Consider the following 23728-nt stretch of genomic DNA (forward strand, 5'->3'; position numbering starts at 1 on the left):
TTTTATGTTAATGAGATTAGAAAACTTGAAGGACAAAGGTCAACATATCTGGCCAGGACTTCTGGTGAGTTTAGGGAGTGTCAGTGACGCGAGTGGATTTAAAAAATGATCCCATAGGACAAATGGCAGAATAATTCCCTGCACTGCATCAAACTTACGCGTAATACTAAAACCAGGAGGTTGTAGTTGGTTTTATTTCTTAATTCTGATTTGGTATTTCGTTTCATTTCTTTTAGGGTAAAGATGACAGCTAACATTTCTTTGCAAAGATCTGAACTCAATCTTCTGTATGCATGTGACAATAGGTGATAAGTTCTTAAAGTGCAGTGGCCGTGCAGTGCATATTTGCCCTTTATATAAAGTTGCAAGATTGGTACTAGTTTCCAGAACCAGTTAAAACTGTGCATAGTGATAGAAATGCAGGACTTACATTTGCTTAAAAAAAGGAACCTCAGTCTAATTTTTGTCTTGATTATTTTGTAATTTATATCATTATTCGGTCAGTTCAGGCTCCTGACTAGTGTGAAACTTTTTTCTGTAATATTATCCTCATAGTCCTTGTTTCTTCCTCGTACTTGTTAGTTTCCAGACATTTTGTAGCAGTGTAATTACTCTTTGCCATATCTCTGTCTTCTGTATATACTGAGATCAGAAAGTCTTTTTCATGCTTATTGGTCAATCTGTCATTTAGGACTTTCTTCCATTTTGAATTTTGAATGTGTCAATGTATAATGAAAGACTAGACACCCATTTCCTCTTATTAAGGCTACTTAATAATTTCTTGTAACATTAGAAATCTTCTAATGTACATTCTGCAGAATTTAATCTGCTTGCTTTTTTTCATGAGGACATGATGGGCTACTGCCTATAGAACAATTCTTTTATGGTTAATTTTTATGACTAATTATCTTAAGAGCACTGTGTGTAGATTTTTCTGTATGATTGTGAATATCTATTAAATGGTCAAAGGCTTTAATACAATCTGCTATTGAGAAATAGCTGTGGAAATAGGGTTAGTAGCTTCACCACTCTCTTGTATGGTTGACTATAATACAGTTCAAACAGTTTGGTTTCAGCTTCATTTGAAGCGCTGAGCTTCTGTATGATATGTGTACTCTTCACAGTAAGAAATCAATGTGTGATATGTTTGTTTTTAATATGAAAAGGTCTGAACATGAGAGACATTCCCCAAACTGCCCATTTGTCAAGGGTGAGCACACTCAGAATGTACCTCTTTCAGTCACACTGGCAACAAGTCCAGCACAATTTCCCTGCACAGATGGCACTGACAGAATAGCCTGCTTTGGATCTGGAAGTTGCCCTCATTTCCTAGCTGCTGCAACAAAACGAGGAAAGATCTGCATATGGGATGTTTCCAAACTTATGAAGGTATACAATATATGCAACTGTTTTTTTCATTAACTAATTACTTTTGATGAGGCGTATCTCAATTTAGATCAAAGGTCACTTCTGTTTTTTTAACTTTTTTTTTTTTTTAGGTTCACTTAAAATTTGAGATCAATGCATATGATCCAGCTATCGTGCAGCAGCTTATGTTATCAGGAGAACAGAGCTCAGGGGTTGACTCGAGGAGACCAACACTAGCATGGCTAGAAGATTCATCTAGCTGCTCAGATATACCAAAATTAGAAGGAGACAGGTATGCTCATCTTCAGCATCAGAAAATGTTGAAATGTTGCTGTGTAGGTGGTAAATGCCATTTAGTTAAGTCGTGCTTTGTGGAATGTAAGATTGTTAAGATTATTATACTTCTCATGGAGATGAGACTTTTTTTTTTTTTTTTTTTTTTAAGTGTTGAGTCATGTTCAGATACATAGGGATAAAAAAAAGTTGCCTAAGTCCTTAAAGCCAACTACGTTTTACTCTTGCTGTCCCAGTCTTTATCCTCCAGTCATGGAGAGGTACCAAATCACATTGCTGTCCTGTGCTGTTCCAGGAAACTCCACTTATATGTATGTGAGAGGCAGAGAAAACAGTGAGGAATACAAGTTTGGGAACAGCGTTTCATTTTAGTTATGGATTATGCATTTCAGGCTCTGAAAGTATTGGCTACTGGAAGTAAATTATGTGGATGTGCTAGGAATTTTTGTTTATTTGTATCTTTAACTCATGCATATGGATGTTAAACCACTAGGCAGCCACATCACAAGCTTTTAAATAAGTTAGGTGGTACACTGATGCTAAGAAAGTGTCATGTGAGAAAATGCATTATTGATAGATATCTGTATACACATAGAATCAATATGCTTTCATTTGTGCTTGTTACACTGTATTACTGGGAACTCCCTCCTCATATCACCAAAACTCACACAGATGAGTGAGCCATTGCTGGAAAGCTCAGGAAAAAAGATGTTTGAGGAGTTTTGCTGGTTTTCTTAATGTTTCTTCTTTGAGCTTCAACATCATGGAAAGTGATAGTTCTGCTACCTGCACAGGTAGCAGGTTGTTTTTAAGCTTGCTGTGGTTCCTACAGAACTGTAGAGCAAATAAGACGCTTGCTCTTTTGAAGAGTGTGTAGGAAACTAGGCAACATCTGAGTGTGGGGCCTAGCAGCCGCTCATTGCCAGCAGCTGCTGGGGCCTAGACTCTTAATGTAGTTTAGCACTATAAACCACTTGAAAATTAAAGAACTAAGCCAGTATACAGAGGTGGTCAAAGGATAATACAATGGTACTGCTCAGGACTAAGTGTCTTCCACTTCACTTTATCTGTATGAAATTTATTATCTCTGTCATTAAAAACGATACTGAAATCTCAAGGGAAAGCTGGATGAGAATGGAAGTATTGAAATGTCACTGTGTTGTAATGGAATGAAGGTTGATCAGGTTTGATCCAAAACAAATCTATTCCTTGGGCCTGAGAGGGAAGTATCCAATTTGTTGAAATGCGGGGTCTGACTTGGTGCCATGATTTATTATACCTGAAGCTGCAAAGAACCAACCCACTGTTCTTTCTGTGTGTAAAGATCCTGTAATAGGAAATTTTCTTCTATTTAGGAAAGCCAGATGTGTAAAGGCTTCATATATTCTTAGAACTATTGATGAAATGATGCTGAGGTCTGAATCAAGAATGTGCAAACATGTGGCAGTTTCCACAAAAAAAAAAAAAGCAAGCCAATTGTATACACTGAAGGGCATATTCCTTTTTAAGAGGTGCTTGAGTGGAATCTGCTTTTATGAGAACATGACTCATCTGGTAATGTTTTTAAAAGCGATGAAGTGTTTGTAGGCTGCCTCTTTCAGGAGGGGCTCAGAGGAAGTCAAAATATGTTCAGGTACTTTGAGCCAAGGAGTGAATGCTGATAAAAGACCTGTTGGTAGCAGGTGTGCTGTGGAAGGAAGATACTACATATGACCAGACCAGGACTACTCTGAGCCATGGCAGTTTCCCTATCAGCTACAAAACTGCTTACATAGAATTGAAGACCGCTCTGGCAGCTCTACCTTTCAGAAGATATTTTGCTGAACTTTGGAGAAGCGGGCATCAGTTTTTAGATGGAAGGATTTTTTGACTTTTTTTTTTTTTTTTTGAAAGAGTGCTGAGAACTGGCTTTTGTTTTCATTCAATTTATGTCTGAGTTTTTGAGACTACAGTAGTAGAATGAGGCAGATGGAAAGCTGGTCTACTGGTTCAATGACTGAGGGGGAAAAAATTGTTGTGTTGTGTCTGTGATCAATTGACCAGTGTGTATACAGTTCTGACTAAAAGAAATGCTAGTGTTATAGTCCACAATTTATTTTTAATAAAGTAAAATTTAAAATTTAATTAATAAAAAGGCAGCTACAGTGTACCTGGTCTCATTTGTGCATTTTTTTCAGTGATGATCTATTGGAGGATTCAGACAGTGAAGAGCATTCCAGATCAGAGTCTGTGACAGGTAGGTTATGTCTGATCCATGTATCAGTTTACAGGTTAGGAGGGAAATTGTTAATCTCGGGCGCTTTTACAAGGCTCTGCCAGAAACAAAGGATATTGTATTCATTGTAGAAACAAAATTTTGACCTGGAAAGTCTACGTTCGAGTAGTTAAGTCATTGTTGGTTTGGTGGAGATTAGATACAGGAAAAGAAAAACTTTACTTCATTGGTTAATAAACATCTTATTTGACAACAGGCATCGGTTATCTTAGTGTCAACAACACACACAAACCAAGTCAAAGGAACTTACTTAGAACAGGAACACATTGCAGCTGTACAAAACTCTCTAAATTCAGGGGATTGCCAGAAAGAGTTCCTGAATCTTGATTGTTTCCTTGTATGTAGACACTTTAGAATGTTTACTTTCTTCTCTTTTCCTGAACAAAGCTTTCATATGGAAGCAGAACAGTGCTGTGCATGGTGTTTTTGTATTATTTTCTTAGAGGTGTATGCAGAAATTTTGATGGGAGAGAAGATTATGTGCTTATTTTGCATAATCTAGTTTACACCTTTGAATGAGAATTAGCAAGGGGGAAAAAAGAATGTGCACATGCATATGTACAAGGGAATAGACTTGAGATGTGAAAAGGATTTTTTTTTTCAATATAAATTATTGTGAAGATGGTGCTCTGTCATTTATGCTTCAGTCTCCTCTTACCTGGGTTTGTACTGTGACCTTCGTAATAGATTAAATCTGCATTATTTAGTTGTCATGTTTTATTGTAGCTCAGAGCTCTTTCTGTTAGGTGGTCTATTAGATGATGGGAACTGTCAAGTTTTGGAGCAAAATGATGTGTTTTTCAACTAGGAGTGGAGAATGAATCTGCAGTGTTACAGATTCTTGATGGTACTGGGCAGTTTAAAAAGGGGAATGATACAGGGCAGAGCATGAATCGAGTTATTAGATTAGTTGGATTTTGGTACAGTGGACTAGGCCAAGTAGAATAATTGTCAGAAAGATAACATTGTTTACAGGGAGACCTGTTGCAAAGGCTAATGTCCTGTTTTCTTTACTTTCGTTCATGCTGATAAAATAAGGAGAACCATTAGCCAGTGTGGAAGGAATGTTTCTAGGCCTTTTGTTTTGTGACTATCAGATCTCGAACATATGGAAAGTTTTAACATAATGAATCTGTACAGCAGTGACGTATTGCTTTATTATGAAAATAAGTCCATAACATAAGTAAGTTGATTCCTTTTCTGTGCATATATTATGTTAACCTTTTTTTGTTTTAAAGGGCATACATCACAAAAAGAAACTATGGAAGTCAGCCTTGATATAACAGCACTCAGCATTCTTCAGCAACCTGAGAAACTTCAATGGGAAATTGTTGCAAATGTCCTGGAAGACACAGTTAAGGATCTGGAAGAACTTGGGGCAAATCCATGTTTGGCCAACTGTAAGAGTGAAAAGATGAAGGAAAAACATCTAGAACAACACAACATTCCCTTTCCTTGTTTGTTAGCTGGGGGTCTATTAACATACAAATCACCTGCTACCTCTCCTGTTAGCAGTAACTCTCAGAGGTCACTGGATGGCTTAAGCAGGACTCGAGGTGAGAGTGTCTCGGAGCAGGGATCAACAGACAATGAATCCTGCACTAATTCAGAACTGAATTCGCCTCTGGTACGGAGGACTTTACCTGTATTGCTGCTATACAGCATTAAGGAGTCTGATGAAAAAGCAGGAAAACTCTTTTCACAAATGAACAATATTATGAGTAAAAGTATACATGATGATGGTTTCACGGTTCCACAGATCATTGAAATGGAGCTGGACAGTCAGGAACAGTTGCTGTTACAGGATCCCCCTGTGACTTACATTCAGCAGTTTGCAGATGCAGCAGCCAACCTAACTTCTCCAGACTCGGACAAGTGGAGCTCTATGGTTCCCAAACCTGGGACTTTGGTTCAGTGCCTGCGTCTGCCAAAGTTTGCAGAGGAGGAGAACCTGTGTGTAGATTCAATCACTCCTTGTGCAGATGGAGTTCATTTGTTAGTAGGACTGCGGACTTGCCCTGTTGAATCTCTGAGTGCAATAAATCAAGTAGAGGCCTTGAATAATTTAAATAAATTAAACTCGGCACTATGTAATAGAAGAAAGGGTGAACTAGAATCAAGTCTTGCTGTAGTGAATGGCACGAGTATCGATGTAATCCAACATGAGTCACCAGCAGACGTACCAACTCCTTTAATAATTCAACCTGAACAGAGAAGTGTTAGTGGTGGATACCTAGTGCTTTATAAAATGAATTATGCCACTAGAATAGTTACCCTAGAGGAGGAACCAGTAAAAATCCAGCATATCAAAGACCCCCAAGACACAATTACCTCAATGATTTTGCTCCCACCAGATATACTGGATAATCGAGAGGATGACTGTGAGGAGCCTGTGGAGGAAATGCAGTTGACTTCTAAAAATGGCAATGGGAGAGAGAGAAGATCTGAGATCTCTACTCTTGGGCACCTGGTAATAACTACTCAGGGAGGATATGTAAAAATACTAGACCTTTCAAACTTTGAAATTCTGGCCAAAGTGGAGCCACCTAAAAAAGAGGGCACTGAGGAACCAGATATGTTTGTCTCTGTGATATACTGTTCGGGCACAGACAGACTATGTGCATGCACCAAAGGTAAGCATTTTCCTTAAAAACTTTTAAAATGCTTTATTTGACAGTTTTTGACTTATAATATAGGTTGTTAACATAAGTTTCAAAATAGTAATAGACAAATGCCATTGAGTTTATATACAGTTTACTTCTGTTCTAGGGAACGGGGGCTCTAGTTAATTCCTCATCTTAAATGTCAATTTTAATCTCTAAAATGAGAGCAACTCTTGGGTATGTCTGGTGTACTAGTAAATCTGTTTTGGTAGTATTACAGAATTGCTTAATTCCTAAACAAATAAAAGTCATTCTTGTATGTAATTATCCTGTACTGCATGTCTGTGCTTCAGAGAGATGCCTCCTGTATGTAACTGGAGTTATTCAAGAGGGTAGGAAAGAAAATGCTTTTATATCTTATTCCAGTGATCAGTTATGAAACCTGTGCCTTGTTTCACATAGGCCTGCAGATTCTCCTTAGGCTTTTCTGCAACTGGGATTAATCTTTCTTGACTGTGAGAGCCAGACCATCTCTGTAGAATTGTCAAATCCTTTTTGAAAATGGACAGAAGACATTTTGGGGGTGACAGTTTGACAGGTAGCTCAAGTCCAGGTGACTGGTACTTTGTAGGAGAAGATGCCCCATCCCCAGTCCTGCTTCCTTGTGTCACATCACTGCAGAGGTTACGGCTGTGGCTGTTGTCCGGCTCAGAGTTCCTTGATGAGCCAATGTCTCACCTAGTTCCCCTGCACTTTATTGCAGCTGTGGTGGAAATAGTCTTCGTAAGGTTATGCTGATGGGCTGGTTCACACATTTCAGACAAACTCCCCTCAATACCATGTTGAACTTCATTATCTTTTCTCTCTCTCTACTAGAAGAATTTAAAATGACACATTTCTTCTTTCATGGCCACGTCATGTTAATTGCATAGTTCTCCCGTGAGCAACTGTTACACTCAGATGAGACTTCTGTTCTTCCCTACAGATAAGGTCTAGGTTATTGTAAAAAATGCATGTCTGTTAAAGACACTGTCTTTATCACTTACCTACCATGAGTTTTAGCAGCAGTTTATGTTTACCTTTTCAATATGGATGAAAACATTGAGTATTAATAGCTAGTATTGATATTTGCAGATTCCTAATATAAACATCCAGATTTACTAAATTGTTCTTTTTGTGAGAATTGCTTTTGAAGAAATGTCGGTTAAACAGTTTTTGCTTTATTTAATAATATATCTTTTTTTTCCCGTTTAAACTGGAACTCTCTTTTGTGTGTCGTGCTATCAGGTTAAATGCCTGTGAAAACTGTTAATATATCACATCCATGCCATTATGTTTTTACCTATACTTTGCTGGTTGAACTTAGCAGGTTTTTTTAAATGATTTCAAGCATTTTATCTATAGAAGTCTACTATTCATTATATTTTGTATGATACCTGTTCTGGCTTTTTTGTGTGTGTATTCTGGCTTAAGATTAATGACAAGTTAAAAGGCATATTGTTATTGTGCATGATACTTTCCCATCCAGTATTAGCAGATATAATTATGTTTTTGTAGGGTTTGGTATTATCTAAACCTGTTTTTAGGACCTTGTGTATAAAGTTATGCAGGTCTGTTGATTTGAGAGCATTTATTCTCTGAGTGTAGGAGTATTTGTGTCTACTGCCTAGATAATCACCACCTCTGTTACTGACTGTTAATTCATCTTCCTCATACTAGACAAACATATCATTCTGCTTTTTTAGTAAGTATCTGTGTATTTTTTCCTCTCTGATGTTATCGTATCCATCTAGTAATTTGTAAATAGCTTTGCTGTGACTTCTTTTGTTCTTATTGCATTTGAGATGACTGGGATTTTATTTTTCTTTAGTTCTGTAAGCCACAGGCATCCCTCTGCCCTCAGGTTTCCCATTTCAATATACTCCTATGATGACTCTTCATTTTGTACTGGTTGATAACTCTTGTCTTTCACTTACATCTACCACATCTCTGTTTAGAACTGCTTTTTCTGTTCTGCCACGAAACTTGAATGAACTTCAGAATCAGTTATTTTCATTGTTTAAATGTCTTTAGCTTTCAATTTTTATTCTTTTTTTTGACAGCTTTTCAGTGAGTTCTACTGGGTAATATTTCTCACTCTTGAGAGAAGTCTAAAGCAGTCATAAATATTAAGGGACCAACCTCTAACAGAAGTCTGGATTTCAGGATCTGACACTAGATAAGTCTAAAGCCTAGAGTCTAACTCTTATATGCCAAAATTTGAATCACAGAATGGTTGAGGTTGGAAGGGACCTCTGGAGATCATCTAGTCCAACTCCCCTGCTCAAGCAAGGTCACCTACAGCGCATTGTCCAGACAGCTTTTGGATATTTCCAAGGTTGGAGACTACAGCCTCTCTGGGCAACCTGTTTCAATGTTCTGTCACCCTCACAGTAAAGAAGTTTTCCTTCTGTTCAGACGGACCTGCCTGTGTTTCAGTTTGTGCCCATTGCCTCTTGTCCTATCACAGGGCACCACTGAGAAAAGTCTGGCCCCATCCTCATTGCACCTTGCCTTCAGTATCTATACACTTTGATAAGATCCCCCCTCAGTCTTCTCTTCTTCAGGCTGAATAGGCCCAGCTCTCTCAGCCTTTCCTCATAGGGGAGATGCTCCAGTCCCCTAGTCGTCTTCGTAGCCCTTCGCTGGACTCGCTGCAGTAGCTCCATGTCTCTCTTATATTGGAGAGCCTGGAACTGGACACAGTACTCCAGGTGTGGCCTCACCAGGACTGAGTAGAGGGGGACGATCACCTCCCTCGACCTGCTGGCAGTGCTCTTCCTAATGCACCCCAGGATACCGTTGGCCTTCTTGGCCACAAGGGCACACTGCTGGCTCATGGTCAACTTGTTTTCAGCCAGGACCCCTAGGTCCTTCTCTGCAGAGCTGAAGCTTTTTAAAGAATGACTCTATCTTAATTGTTTATAAATAACTACACAGAGTAAAATTTCAGGAATGCTAAAGGGAAAAGTAATCCAAAACCCCTGACTTATACCACAGCAACTTTTTTTGTCCTAGAACTTGCTGTATGTTTGACTGTCTTGATACAAGGAAGAGATTTTGGTTAGTTTTTGTTGAATCGTAAAAATCCTTTATACTTCCTACTGCAAGTGGACCAAATTGCTTCCTTATCTGCCAGTTGGCTGGAGAATTTTTTTTTCTTAAATACAGTTTTTGGGGGCTTCATCCAAAGTCAGAGTTTGTGGTCTTTGTTCCTCTGTATTTACTACCATGTATGGGATGGTGCCTGTAGTCTGACAGGGTTAGGAAGCTGAATGTTGAGGGGGGGGAAAAACATGTTGAAAGTAGAATGACTACATTCACCAAAATATGAATGTTAATCATTCTAACAAGTAGCTTTTAGTGCAGTGACATAGGCGAAAAGACATTAAAATAAAAGTTGTGGAACCTATAGGCCCTGGAAATGCTGGGAAGAGCAGCAGCATAATACTTGACTATTTACTTGTTCAGGTATTAAGACTGGGCAAAGAAATACTTTAATACCTGCAAGTTCTGACATATAGAATATCCATATTTTTCTTTTCTGCTACTCCTGCTTTGACGTGCTGTTTTTGTTGGTAGATTATATAATTCTTCCTATAGCTGCACTTAAGATATAACTGAAGGCACAAAAACTTTGTGAATGGTGTTTTATTTTTTGGTTTGGGGGTCTTTTGGTGTTTTTATTAGAGGATGTTTCTTAGACTTGTATTTGACATCCCCTACACTTAGATTTTTGTATCTTAGGAATAATTAATTATTCTTACCCCACTTCAAAGCAGTAGTATTTGACCTTTGGGGGAAGCAAGTATATAAGTGTACTCTTGGTTCCAATTCTGTCAAGCAAAAAATAATAAGCTTTAATTGCTTTGTATTTTGCTATCTTTTCCTCCGCTGGTCAGAGGAGAAAGGCTAGTTAATATCCATATTATTAGTGCTTTGTATGTGTTGTCACACAAGGGTTTTTAAACATTTTGTCTTGTTTAATTAATACAAAAATTTAAATTCTGCTTTTGTAGCATCCAAAATAAGTGAATCCTGTATTAGAAATGTACAATAGGCTGACAGCTGTATTCCTTGAATACTTTTACAGCTGGGGTGCAGTCTGGGATGATATTTGAAGCCTGATATCTTGTATTTAAGATAAGGACCAGATATAATGTGGCTTGAATGCATAATTTTCCAGAACTACAGATGTCACTGCATTCTTTGGAGCCCAATTTTCATCTGATGACACTTCCTTTTTTTTTTTTTTTTATTACAGTCCTACAAAAAAATTACTTAAAAGGAGACCTTCCCCAGAGTATACATTCTACTGTTTTCTTTTGTTGGTGTGTTACGGATTGTTTCTGTAGTTTCAGTGCCTAGCTCAATATTTGCCATTCAGGCAATTTTGTTAAATTTATCTTTAGAATATAGAATGAGGAGGAACTTATCTGAACTCTGTCTTTTCCATTTAAAATACAGGTGCAAATCTCTGCTTGTATTTTTTATTGCCAGTTTTGAAAATTGTACTTACTTGTGTTTCTCTCTGTATTTTAAAATATTGTTAAAATTGTCAGTTATTTATCTGTCTTTCGCTGCTATTGCTGTTTTCCCTTGACAAGGCAGTAGCTTCAGTGTCCGAAGCCCTCTGAAGAAGTGTTGCGAAGTGGCGTTTCAAACTAAGTTAAATGAGTCAACAAGTGGAAATGTTCAAGGCATTGTGATAAAACAGCTGCCTTTCACCCAGACTGTCTTAATTAGTATATGGATGAGTAGGTGTTAAAATCTGTATGATCTGTTTGAGTGCGCAGTATCATTTCAGTCGGTGAGGTGTTCTTGGATGGTGCTCGCCTGAAACTTGCAATCTAGTTCTTTCACAAATCTTGTTTTTTGTACGTCTGTGTCTAGTGAGGGTCTTGCGGTAAATCGTTTCCATATATCAAGTCTTAGTGAAAATGCTAATTTTGTTTTGCTTTACATCTAACATAACTTCTCTCAACAGAGAGTTAATTTGATTTTTAGAAGTGGCTCTTAAATCATTTTGGCTTAAGTATTCTTTAGAAGTAGTAAGATGTAGTTTGGGGAAAAAAACAAACACAAAAAAAGGAACTGTTTTTCTATGCGTTTTCTTCATAAGAAAGAAAAACTTTACTGCCTTTGTATTTTAGCAGTTCTCTACCTATATTGCTCTGAAGCCTCCAGGCAAAAATTCCCTTTGAAGTTTCATAGTGAGTTTCTTGAACATTGTGATTGACGGATCAGATCAGATCTGTTCTTTTGCCTATTGTCTATAGCTCAGAGTTGGAGGCTGGAAAAGAAGCAAAACTACAAACATAATTATTCCGTCATGTAAATGATGGTTTTACCAGTTGGCTTCTACTTTGATCTAAAAGCATTTTTTTCCTTGTGTCCGTTTTGTGCTTTTTTTGAATGTCCTTTCTTATATGCCTAATTCTCCTAAATTCCTGCCTCTAGTGTTCTATTATGACAAGAGAGTTTTACTAGTCACTCCTGTTCGTGGGGAAAGTATCAGTAAAGTGGTGATTTTTTTCACACTGGAGCTTGGCTTCATCAAAAGCGTGTATGCTAATACTTGTTGTCACAAGCCTGACAGAACTGGCTGGCACTTTCACCCATTTGGGAATCACTTCCCCCAAATCTTATGTCTTTCACTGATAACAGATTACTTGCTTTTGCATTGTAGGTTAGTGTATTTAATACTCTCCATAGTTTTTCTGTTCCCTGTTTTTGTTTGTATATCTTATTTGTCTCTTCCTTGTCATTAGGCTTTATCTTCTGCTTTTGTCAGCTTTTTATACTGGCATATTTGAAGTTCAGGAGTCAGTTAAGTGTTTTCAGTTTTCTGTCTTTGTAGGTGGTGGGGGCTAATCAGGGTAGAGAGGGGTTGAATTTTTTGCCACACCAAAATTAGTCTTGGAAGTGATCCTGAGAGGTCATCTTCAAGTCAGGATCAATTATACTTATCCTTTTGGAAAGACATACAGATTAGTATGCTTTCGAAGATTTTTAGCATAGGAAACTTAACAGCCTACTCATGAAATTTCTTCTAATGCATGCAATCCTTGTGATTTTTTTTTCTAATGTCTAATCTGAATCATCTTTGCTGATTTGAGTCATTGCTATTGTTCTATCCTTTGTGGACGTGGTAGAGATTGCTACAAAAAAGGAGGAAAGAAACAGCTTTTCCTGTATGTATATAGTGTGCTTCTCCAGCCATTTATTTTCTTAAGCTAAATACCTTCAGTTCTTTTAAACTTTCCTCAGGGCTTAAAAAAACCTCAAACAGTTGCTCTCACAGAAGACCCTCTCGAGTTGGTCCACGTTTCTTGATGAGATATCCAAAATTGGGCAGAGTTATCCAACAGATGTCTTTGAATAGAAGAGATGAATTCCTTGATAACTCTGCAGGCTGTACACACCATTTGTGCATATATACAGTAGGATGTTTGCACTCTTAAGCAGGAAATTGAATCAGGTTTATCTTCTGACTCACAAGAGCCTCTTTTACAGAACTGCTGGCTAGCTGATTTTTCTTCATCCTGTAATAGTGCAGTTAATTATTTCTAGCTAGGCAGAGTAGCTTTCACGTGTTCCTATTGAATTGCATTCTATTTTTTCATAGTCCAGGATGGAATTTTACAGCTTAAATCCCCAAGGATAGTGTAAATTCTGTTGGAGTGATGCTTTTGGGAAACTTTCTGAAGGAGGTTTTTCGAGTGTTTTTATATTAATGTGTTCAGAGCTAACCCTTTGTCTACAAACCAGCAGTGAGACAAAGATGACTGTATGTAGTTTGTGGATAGTTTTCTATGGTATGACTTAATTTTCTTAATTCCTTTAACTATTCCAGTGTTGGTCGATCACATCCTTGGGTTGTGACTTGCTGTTGACAGTTGTTTCACTCCAGACTACTAGTAGAGTGCAGAAAACGTTTAGGATATTGAACATCTCACCAGGCTTTGACTGCAGTGGCCTAGTCTCTGAAGTGTTCTCTGATTTGTGCCAATGCTACATTCCTGCAGCTGATCACCATTTTGCTGAAAGGAAGCATGGGATTTATTTAGATGGATTTATGATTCATAACCCACCAGATTCTTAGGTCCAAGGATTCAATCTCCAAACATTTTACTGATTCTAAATACGATTTAGAATTAAATTACAAATATTCTGAACGTGTTTACCTATTATTTTTGCATCGTATAACAACGTATGCTGATTATTCTCCTTTGTGATCACTGAGTAAGTAAGTGTGAGCTTACATCTCTTCCTCTTAGTAGTGCAAAAGAAGCATTTATTACCTTTGTCAGGAAGCGAAGTCTTCGGGTAAGGTAGTACTTAATAACTCAAAGGAAGGATGACAGATCAACATTGGCTTTGGCACAGATTTTTCCTGGCACTGCCTATCAGAAGCTACGATATCTTTAAAAAATAAATGAAGCATGCATCATCAGAAGGTCATCTGCTGATATTCTGTGAGAACAAATGCTTCTTTCTGTAGCACAGAAGCAAAGCCCACCCGCAGGGTTTGGGAAGGAGTACCAAAACATGTAGAGGGATCTTTTCATAGGCTAATACTGTACTTCTGAAGTTTATGATAAACTTCTCTGTGGAAGGTTTTTTAAAAACAAATATGAGGGAGTAAGATATCTGAAGCTTAGCACAGAAATTCTGCTAGAAAAATGCTGGAGTCCATCAGGAATCCAAGGATTACAACTCCCTCTTCTTCTCGTAGTATGGTAAAACAGGAAGGCAGATTTTTTGTTTGTTCCTGTTAATTGCCAGTGTACTCTGCACTGCAGTAACAGAAACTTATCTTGAGGACCAAATGATCAATTCCAAAGCATTTTCTTTCTTTTAGTGAGGTAGTGAGATACCTTGGCCTAGCTTTCCCTTAGAGAAGCCTACAACTTTGCAAAGTTTTGCAGCCTTTCGCCTACACCGGGGTGTAAAAATGACAGATGGTGAAAGCAGTATGTTGAACTTCCAATTCATTAGGTGTACTTACTCCTTTTCCGGGACGGGAGATTCTCAGGTTCAGATCATGTAGATCGTTCTGATGTTTGAGCAGTAACTAGAACAGGAAACAAATGGAAGTTTGGCCTCTTACCAAATGCGGCTGTCAAGATCCATGTTTCCTCACAGGTTCCTAATTCTTTGTTTAAGAAAATTGCTCCTTTGTGAGCTGTTTGATCGCAGCAGAGCTCGTTTATAAATGTTATTTACTAGAACTACTTTTTTCTTCCAACCTTTGGATCTACTGCTAGTGTGCATGCTGATTATGCTTCTGTTTTGGATTTTCATTAAATTTATCCTCTCGAATTTGTTTCAGATTACTTGGATTACTTTCAAAGCAGGGTTTTTCATTGGATTAGTCAGGTACTGAAGGACATTCAATAATCAATTATCAGAAAAGCTACAGGAAACCTTCCCTAGGCCCCCCCCTCCATATATAAATGATAATGACATGGTGGAAGATCTTCTGTTTTTGGCAGTTTGGATTCTGTGAAGCGTCATAGTGGTTATGATTTAGGCTTTCTATTGGGGTTCGTTTAGTTCATTACTTACACCACTGCCTCTCCCAATATCTTTTTTTTCCTTTTATGCCATTCACAACCAGAGTTAGCATTTTTGTAGATCTCAGATTTGCATTCTTCCTGAAAAAATTTTGTAGTAACAAGGCAAAGTGATGGTTCATTTACAATCTGATCTGTTGCAGGTCTTATATAATTACTGTTTTAATTGTGTAGCACCTCAACTGGAAGCCTGTCTTGTGAGTTCAATTTAACTGTATGCCTGTCCTAAATGTGCTGCTTTTGTTGTCTGTGATGAATTTAGGTGGAGAACTTCATTTCCTTCAGATTGGAGGAACTTGTGATGACATAGATGAAGCCGATATACTTGTAGATGGATCCCTTTCCAAAGGTGTTGAACAGTCATCAGAAGGCACCAAGCCCTTATCTAACCCTTCTAGTCCAGGCATTACAGGTAAATTGTACATGTTTAAATGTATCTAACTACAGGCATTTTTTTTAACCTTTGGAAGTTGCATATTAAAGTGATTTTTGAGTTATTTCATAATATATAGAACTTTATTGTTTTTTTATAGCTCTTATTTGAGTTCTGTAGTTGTTCTGTGCTCATCACTCGTTATGAATGAGCATAAAGTTTTATCAGTTTCCAGATCTCAAAAAGCTTTTGTTTAACTAATTGTTTTTCTAATCTCTGCATGTTACTATAAGTAGGGCAGGCAGGGAAAAAATATGCAGTTTTGCAAGAGCTGAATACCTCTCACAATTCCAATAGGCTTGAGCTCTGTATTTGGAATTAAAATTACACATTCAATATCTAAAATTGTCTTAAAGCTTCATATAGAAGCTTTAGAGCTCCACTTCATGAAGCTTAATATGTGTATTCAATAAGTATTGTTGCAAACAATGGAATCGATGCTCTCTATACTTTAAGAAGTACAGTTTCCATTTGTTAAATAAAGCTTATAATAGGAACTCTTAGCTTTTTGAATGTGATAGTTTTATCTGGGTTGAGCCTTGCTCAAATTGTGCTGTCACTTCCATACCTGTTCTCTTCCTGGAAGGTTGTCTGCCCTTGGAGAGAAGGAAACAACTGCTTCTAGTTGTCCGATTTCCATTTTTACCCTAAACATCATATTTAGGTCTTTACTGCCACTCTTGTATGCCAGTCCTGTTATCTCCTGCCCTTTGTAGTCTCATAGCTCGCTTGGGCAGAGCAAGGAGACAGGTCACAGGGGGGATGTTCCTTTTGCAGGCGGCTAGGACGTGGGGACGAAAGCAAGGGGCTGCTCCTGCTTGTAAAGGAAAGCAGTGAGTGGGCATGGGAGCTCATATGGGAGCCTCTCTTATCTTTTCTCAGTCCTCATCAAAGCTACATTATTGTAAATAATCTGTCACTATAAATTAACAGCAAACTTAATTTTGCTCATAAAGCCTGAGGAAGATTTGAGTCACGTTGAGATTTTAAAAGTATATCTCTTACAGTCTTGCCTTATTTTCTTTTTTTTAAAGGGAATTAATTATGAGAGAGCTGTAAAACTGTTGTGACTTTCATTTTGTTTTAATCTCCAAATGCTGATGATAGAGATGTAAAGCATAATTATTTCAGTGGATCCAGGGTTTGGAGGGTTTGGCCATGTTTATTGGGAAGAAAATAGGGATATACTGGGCACAGGTGACCTAGAATGTAAAAGCAGTAAGCATTAAAAAAATAATAATAAAAAAAAGCTCACCCCCCACACAGTACAACAAAAATAAACCATTCGTTTAGCCATGATTGGGTTGGAGAAGGCGTGATGTTAATTCTTAGCAGGGGGTCACCTATGGCTGCTGAGGACCCAGAAGCTGGGGGGAGCTGAGCGGCAGTGCAGGAGCCCTTGGAGCGTGGAGGCTGGTGGCAGCTGGCTGCTTGCCCTCTTTCTTCCCAAACCCCTGCATGCTTCCAGCCTTGTGTCCCACCTTAAATAGTGCATACCACTGTATATATGTGAAGGAAAGAAATCTGCAGCTTTCTTCTAAGGTTTTCTTCTTTAGCTAATGGCAAATAAAGCACTAAAATCTCTGAAGAGGATCTGAATATCCAGGACATAGGTCTTTTTCAGTAGGTGTGTTCTGTGCATGGTGGCTTATCAGCAGGTTTAAGCCTCTTCCAGCTGGAGGACGACTTTGACTAACCCAAGGAATCAAATCAATGATCATTATTGCTTAAGTTCTGTCAGTACTATAATTGGCAAATGTGTGTGTGTGGGGGGGGGGGGTTTCCCTCTTTCTTTCTCCCAACCTTCAGTGTGGACTGTGCTTGAATATGACTTACTGGAACAAGAAATGAATATACTATTGTACAGAAGTCTGTGTAGCTGTATCTTTAGATTATCCACAAGTTGCAGGCCCTCGCCTAAGTAGTCAAGTAATTCAGAGAGCATAGTTGAACCAGTATTGCTTGGTCTTGGTCTGTACTAGCTTCTAATGAGATACTGGAAATACAGTAATGATGAGACAAAGTGAGTAGTGTTTTGCTGTGGCCTCAACCTGAGCCACAAAAACCCGTATGAGAATTTTAGCCACTACTGAAATGAGTCTGAACTATCTGGGTTCAGGATACTAAAGTTCATAGGTGCTCCTTAAATAAGACCACCGTCTTTATATGTAATGTGTGAATGGTCGCTAGGACTATACAAACAAGTCAGGAGTCTGTCAGAAAGCATACAGTCCACCATGAGACATTGCCCCCACATCCCTAACCTCATTGTCGTTTCGCTTTTACTCTAATTACTAAACAGCAAAAGAAGTGTTTTTTTTTTTTTCCTTCCGCTTATGTATTCACATATGTCTGTCTGAAGAACAGTCCAACAGAAAGCCTTTTCTTTTGAGGACTGAAGTCTGGGCTGACCTGGCTGAGCACAAAGTCTTAAACTAGCTCTCTCCTGTCACAGTTGATGGCAGACAGCAGCTAGGCTGTTTTTAGGAAATTACTTTGGTGGTCTCTGAAGCTGTAACTGAAAGATGCTGTAGCGACAGAAGAGACAGAGACAAGCACAAGCTTTTGTCCATGTATCTGTATTTTGTTCATCTATTCATGTTCTGGAACACATTTCCCAAATTTTATTTTCTAGCCTGTATTTACAGCTTGGCTGCATTTTGATTGTTCTAGAAGGAAATACGTTAACCATACCAAGTGATAAATCTTGACTGGGTTAAAATTATTATTTCCTTTTAAGGAAAGGAGGTTTTTATATGCAGTACAGTGATGTAAAATGCGTTTTTTTAGAAGCAACATGAAAAATAATACTAACTTTCATAACCGCTTTAAAGCCTCCTTTCAGGTTTTCTAGTAGAACTTCAACTTGTCATTGCTTACTATTATAACATAACAAAAATCGTGGTTTTGCAAAAGAAGTTAAGTCGACTTGACAGTACTGGCAAGTTTGTTCATTTTTCAGTTTAGAGGGTTGACACGTGATTGCAGTTCGCTACTCTGAATGCTCTGAACTTTTCTCTTTTTTGGGGGGGTATGGGGAGAACAAAGCAGAAGAAAAACAATCTGCTGGAAGATTAAATTGATATGCAGTTTGATCTGTAATCTTGGTTCTTATTGCAATGTCGTCTAGCTGATGAGGGTCGTACTTAGAAGTGGAAAAAACCCGGCAGGCATTCATTGTAGTATTAAAACTTAGATTTCTAAGGCTGTCACTTTGGTACTTTCCTGCCTCATAGATTGAAAAGCAGAAATCTGTAGTTGTTGCAATTAGAGTGGATTTTCTCTCTGACTCTGATGGCTCTCATACCATGAACCTCTCCACTTTCCTGGAAGAAATGCATGCTTATTCTCTCCTCAAACTGGAGGATGTATTCTTGTTGTTCTGATTTGAATCAGGACTGCTTTGCAAGGCAGTCTCTAGGTTCAGTCTTAGCAGTTGCTTTGTTTTCTTTTTCTGTATGTGTTGCATGCACACGTGTGTGTGTGTGTGTATTTTTCCTGAGGCAGTGACAGTAGCAGTTAGATAGCAAACTTTCTTCTCATGAAAAATCATAGTTTCTCTAAAATAAAAAGATTTTTTTTGAAATGGATTTTTAAGAGAAGATGCTCAAAATCTAGAAAATTGCATTATGCATATCTGATTTTCGCTAAAATTTTCCTTTTTTGCATCTGAGGAAATCTGGTTATTTCTAGAGTTCCTTTGTAATGTGTGTTTGGCTGCTTGTCTCCCTGAGATATTTTGTTTTTCAATAATTTTTTGATTAATACCCTGTGAGCTTGTTTTTTCAGGCTAGCACTTGAATATGAAGACAAGATACTTGAAGCAATTGTGTAGGCTCGCTGTCTTTTAAGTGTGTTAGAAAATAAAAATGTTGTTCTTTTCTGTTTTTCTCTTATCCCTCTTTTAAGCTAAATTGGGAGCCTTCCAAAACACTCTAGTAATCCACCATAAAACAAGTCTACATCAATGAGCAGGTGCTACTACAATCTTTACAGCATTTCCTCGCTGTTGTTTAAATTGCTTAGTAATTCCTGTATCTGTTTTCTGAGAATATAAAACTTTCAGGTTTTCTTATCTGAGCCAATGGATGTTCAAACAAAAATGTTTTAATCAGGTTTATGTCGTCAGAGTATAGCTGACTAATTTCTTTTTCCTGATGCATCTCAGACAGCATGCTTGAAGCTCTCAGTACTTAGAAAACTTATTCCAAATGAGCTGTTTTCAAAGAATACTAGCTTCAAGGCTATTTTTTTTCTGTTTGGTTGGGTTTGTTTGTTTGTTTTAAAGAAACTTCATAAAACATGTAGTTAATTTTACTTACAACAGTTTGGTTATATTTCAGAAGGTTTATAGGATGTTGTGGAAAAAAATCTATGTAGTAAATGTTTATGTTCTGTAACTATTCAGGAGTTGATCTGTTGGTGGACCAGCCGTTTTCCCTTGAAACGCTGACATCCCTGGTGGAACTAACCCGTTTTGAGACCTTAACTCCACGATTTTCAGCCACTGTCCCTCCTTGTTGGGTAGAAGTCCAGCAAGAGCAACAGCAAAGGCGGCATCCACAGCATTTGCACCAGCAGCACCATGGGGATGCGGCTCAGCACACTCGAACTTGGAAGCTACAGACAGACAGGTAAGTAGGGTATTGGTACAAAATGGGTTGTGTGTGTATTGCTCGACTTGTTTGTGTAGCTGGCATAATAATGAATTCCATGTGATTTTAATTGTTTTCATAGCACGTGTAGATTTAAGATTGTGTCCTTTCAAAGATAACAATCTGTATTTGGCAGTTTGCATTATTACTCTTCATGAGATTGCCATAGTTGTTTCAGCAGATCTTGAAACAAATTGAAATATTGTTTTGAATGTGTACTTTTGCACGCCAAACATTGGCATTCCCTTATATAATTGGAGAAGCACATTTACCAGAACTTTAGATACTCTTTGACTTTGTATGTAGTAAATCTGATTCGCTTTTCATATGCATGCACAAATTCTTTGTAAACTTTTTATTAAATATATATGTGTGTATATATATATATAAAAATAAAATAACAGGCTATAGGCTCCAGTAGGAGTATAATTTCTTGTCCTTAACCAAGTCGTATTATAATTTATTTGAAAACGTGAAAATTATTGGTGGATTTATGGCTGTGTGTATCAAGTATGAGATATTTACTTGAGTCAATTCAGACCACTAGTTGTGCTAAAATTTAGGCAGTGTTCTCACTGAAATGAAATGCGCTAGTACTATGTAAGTGTAACTTATTGGTTTTTTACATTTGATGTGAGAACTTGAAACTCTTCTGGGATCTTAGACTAAAACACCAGTGTTGCAGTCTCCCTGAGGAATTACTTAAAACCGATCTGAAGCAGCTTTGTGTAATTTTTCTGAAAAAGGCTTGAAGAAACAAAGTGTAGACATAAGTTGTGTAGTGTGTTTTGTTAGGGGAAATATGTAATAAGGTGCTAAATATCTTTTGGGTCAGGCTGTCACATCCATCCTCCTGATCCAAAAGCTCTACACAGTATACTGATTGAAACCAAAAAGGGTAATGCAGAATCTAAATGCCCATTTGGTGGAAACAATGAAATAAGGCAAAGGATGCTAGGGAAGCTAGAAATCACACGCAAAAAGATGATAACGATGTTTGAACAAGTGGAAGCTCACTTGTGCTGGTGGGGTAGACCAGAGTTGAGACATTCTAGATGGGAAAAGAAGTCTGGAAGTTGCAGGCGTTCCACTGTTGACTCTTAACTTGAGCCAGACTTGCCTTAACTTAAATAGTCAAACTAGGATAAAAGCTTGCAGTGCATTATGACTTTTAAAAGCAATCTGTATCTTGTGGTTTTGCAGTGTGGAAGTAAAATATTCTATATGTGGCAAATGGGAAGGAGGTGGTTCTATGCAAAGTAACTTCCAGTTGTAATTATTGATTATCCAGTATGTTCAGCAGCAGTGGAAAAAAAAACAAAAAACAAAAAGAAGGTAAAGAAGACATTAAAAGTTAAAAGCTGTTAACTTGAAGGTGACAGATGGAACACTAGCCTACAAATATGTGATTTTTGGAAGAAAAGAATTATGGCTGGTGCAAAGTAAAATAGTAATGTGAAGAGGTAAAATTAAAAGTCTTGGCTTAGTATAGGGAATATTTAACAGCTGCTGAATGAGACATTTAGAAAAAAATTTAAATTTAAGTCCCCTTGTTTATGAGGTGGAATGTAAATTCTCAAGGTTGAGAGCGAAGTTAGCTCTTAATTGAAAGTTAGTTGGGAAGAAACTTTTTGATTTCTTTACTTTTTTTGGTCCCTAAAGTGAAGTTCCTTTTATCTTCCCTTTGAGTGTCTCATACTGACTTCTGTAAAGATGTGGGATTACAGGATTAGATGGATAAATAATGTGATTTGATATAGTAATTCTTTTTGTTTCTCAAGTAGAAGGAAATAATTCTGTAAATGTATTTCAAGGAACGGCATTACGCTACACTTATACTCTTTCATAGTTTTAGTTGTATGTAGTTGTAGCAGTTGTATGATAAAGAAAACAGAAAAATTAGTCTGGATTACCATATGAATTCTCATCTAAATATCAATATTTCCTGTTCAGTGATAATTTATCGGAAACATTCAATCAGGTGATTTCTTCTTGAAAAACACATGAATTCTTAATGTGTTTTGATAGAACAGTGACATCTAAGTTTCCTCATTCTTTCTCCCAATTTTTCTCAAATTTATATGGGAAATATTTTATGTTCATATTATATGGACATACTTTAAAAATAAGTGAAAGAAAGAAGAGCTAGCCACTTATGTGCCTTCCGTTTAAACTCCAGAAGTGAATGTGCAGCTCAGTTCAGTTGAAGTGGAAAGTTGAGCATTGAGACGTTCTAGAAAAGGGATGAAGGGCATTGAAAAATACTATGTAATTATGAGAATGATGGTATATTTGCATTTAGAACATTGTCTTGATTAGGTATTCTTCTTTTAAAACAATGCTATAGGGATTAAAAGTGTTTTAAAGGTGAAAAAAGTTGCTGAAAGATCTTACATTAGATTGTCAGAGGAAAGTGATATTTAGGAGGGATATGCTAAAGTATTGAAAAAATAATGAGGAAGTAAATGAGGAATTTTTTGGCTTCTTTGAAACTTTACACATGAATAAAGAGGACGTACTAAAACAGCATTATGAGACATTGGAAAAACTGATTAAAGAGGAATTTTCCACTCATCACACAATTAGACTGTGAAATTCATTGCCACAGGTAGGCAAAGATCTCTTCACTATTGGAGATTAACGTGAGACCTTCGTGGAGGGTCATTATTCCCTATGTACCCTTTTAAAACTTCCCCTGGGGCATCTGCTGCTGCCTTCAGTCAAAAGTAGAATTCTGGAATAGACAAACTGTGGGTCTCGCTCAGTACAGCAGCGTGCGTCTTCCAGCACACGGAATACAAAAGGTTGCTGTAGACAAACTGGTTTATTATTCATTCCTGTATTGAACTATCTATCTGAAACTGGATGAGCAGAATGCCACTTATTATTTCAGCAGGCTTGCTCCTTTGAATGGATCGTTCATATCCATGCTTTGCATGATGTTTATAGGAATATCCGGAGATGATAACCAACAGCCCCCAAACCTCTCCCTCTTTTGTGTTGGGTTATGTATCCTACAAGACAGAGGAAGGTCATGATTGATTCTGATAAGTTTTTAGCCTTATACTTGCTAACAATTTTCCTTTGGAGTTGAGGATAAATTTTCGTTGTTTTATGTATTTGAATTATTTGCACTTTTAGCTGAAAATTCTTTACCATCTCTTCTTAAATTAACACCACAAGGACATCTTTTCTGCCCATCTTTCAATGTTGTTAATTCTGGAAAGATGGTGTTGCATTTCAGAACCTCTGTTACTGGATTTCTGTGTGGTCAAATGTGAATAAGTGTAGAGACTTAAGCAGAACTATGTGGCTTATATTTATATCTGGGTGGCTAAGTATATGCATGGTGTGTGTGTGTGTATACAAATAATACACACACACACACACACACACACACACACACACACACACACACACACACACACACACACACACACACAAAAACCATCTATAGCTATATATGTGTGTATGTATATGTA

The 23728-nt window shown here is 37.5% G+C and overlaps 1 protein-coding gene across 10 annotated transcripts in view; it reads left to right on the forward strand.

The window, feature by feature from the left end:
• BIRC6 (baculoviral IAP repeat containing 6) overlaps positions 1 to 23728 on the forward strand; it is a 197715-nt gene that overhangs the window by 23711 nt on the left and 150276 nt on the right. For all 10 annotated transcript variants that reach the window (XR_010388504.1, XM_064509466.1, XM_026122956.2 and 7 more), the window contains exons 7-12: positions 1167 to 1389; positions 1500 to 1660; positions 3840 to 3898; positions 5176 to 6570; positions 15421 to 15570; positions 20000 to 20225. Coding sequence is in view for 9 of the 10 variants with exons in the window: in XM_064509466.1 (XP_064365536.1) it covers positions 1167 to 1389; positions 1500 to 1660; positions 3840 to 3898; positions 5176 to 6570; positions 15421 to 15570; positions 20000 to 20225 (2214 nt within the window). In the remaining variant the exon portion in view is untranslated. The remainder of the gene's footprint in view (positions 1 to 1166; positions 1390 to 1499; positions 1661 to 3839; positions 3899 to 5175; positions 6571 to 15420; positions 15571 to 19999; positions 20226 to 23728) is intronic.

This window comes from Dromaius novaehollandiae, chromosome 3, assembly GCF_036370855.1.
Source record: "Dromaius novaehollandiae isolate bDroNov1 chromosome 3, bDroNov1.hap1, whole genome shotgun sequence".
Classification (NCBI taxonomy): Eukaryota; Metazoa; Chordata; class Aves; order Casuariiformes; family Dromaiidae; genus Dromaius; species Dromaius novaehollandiae.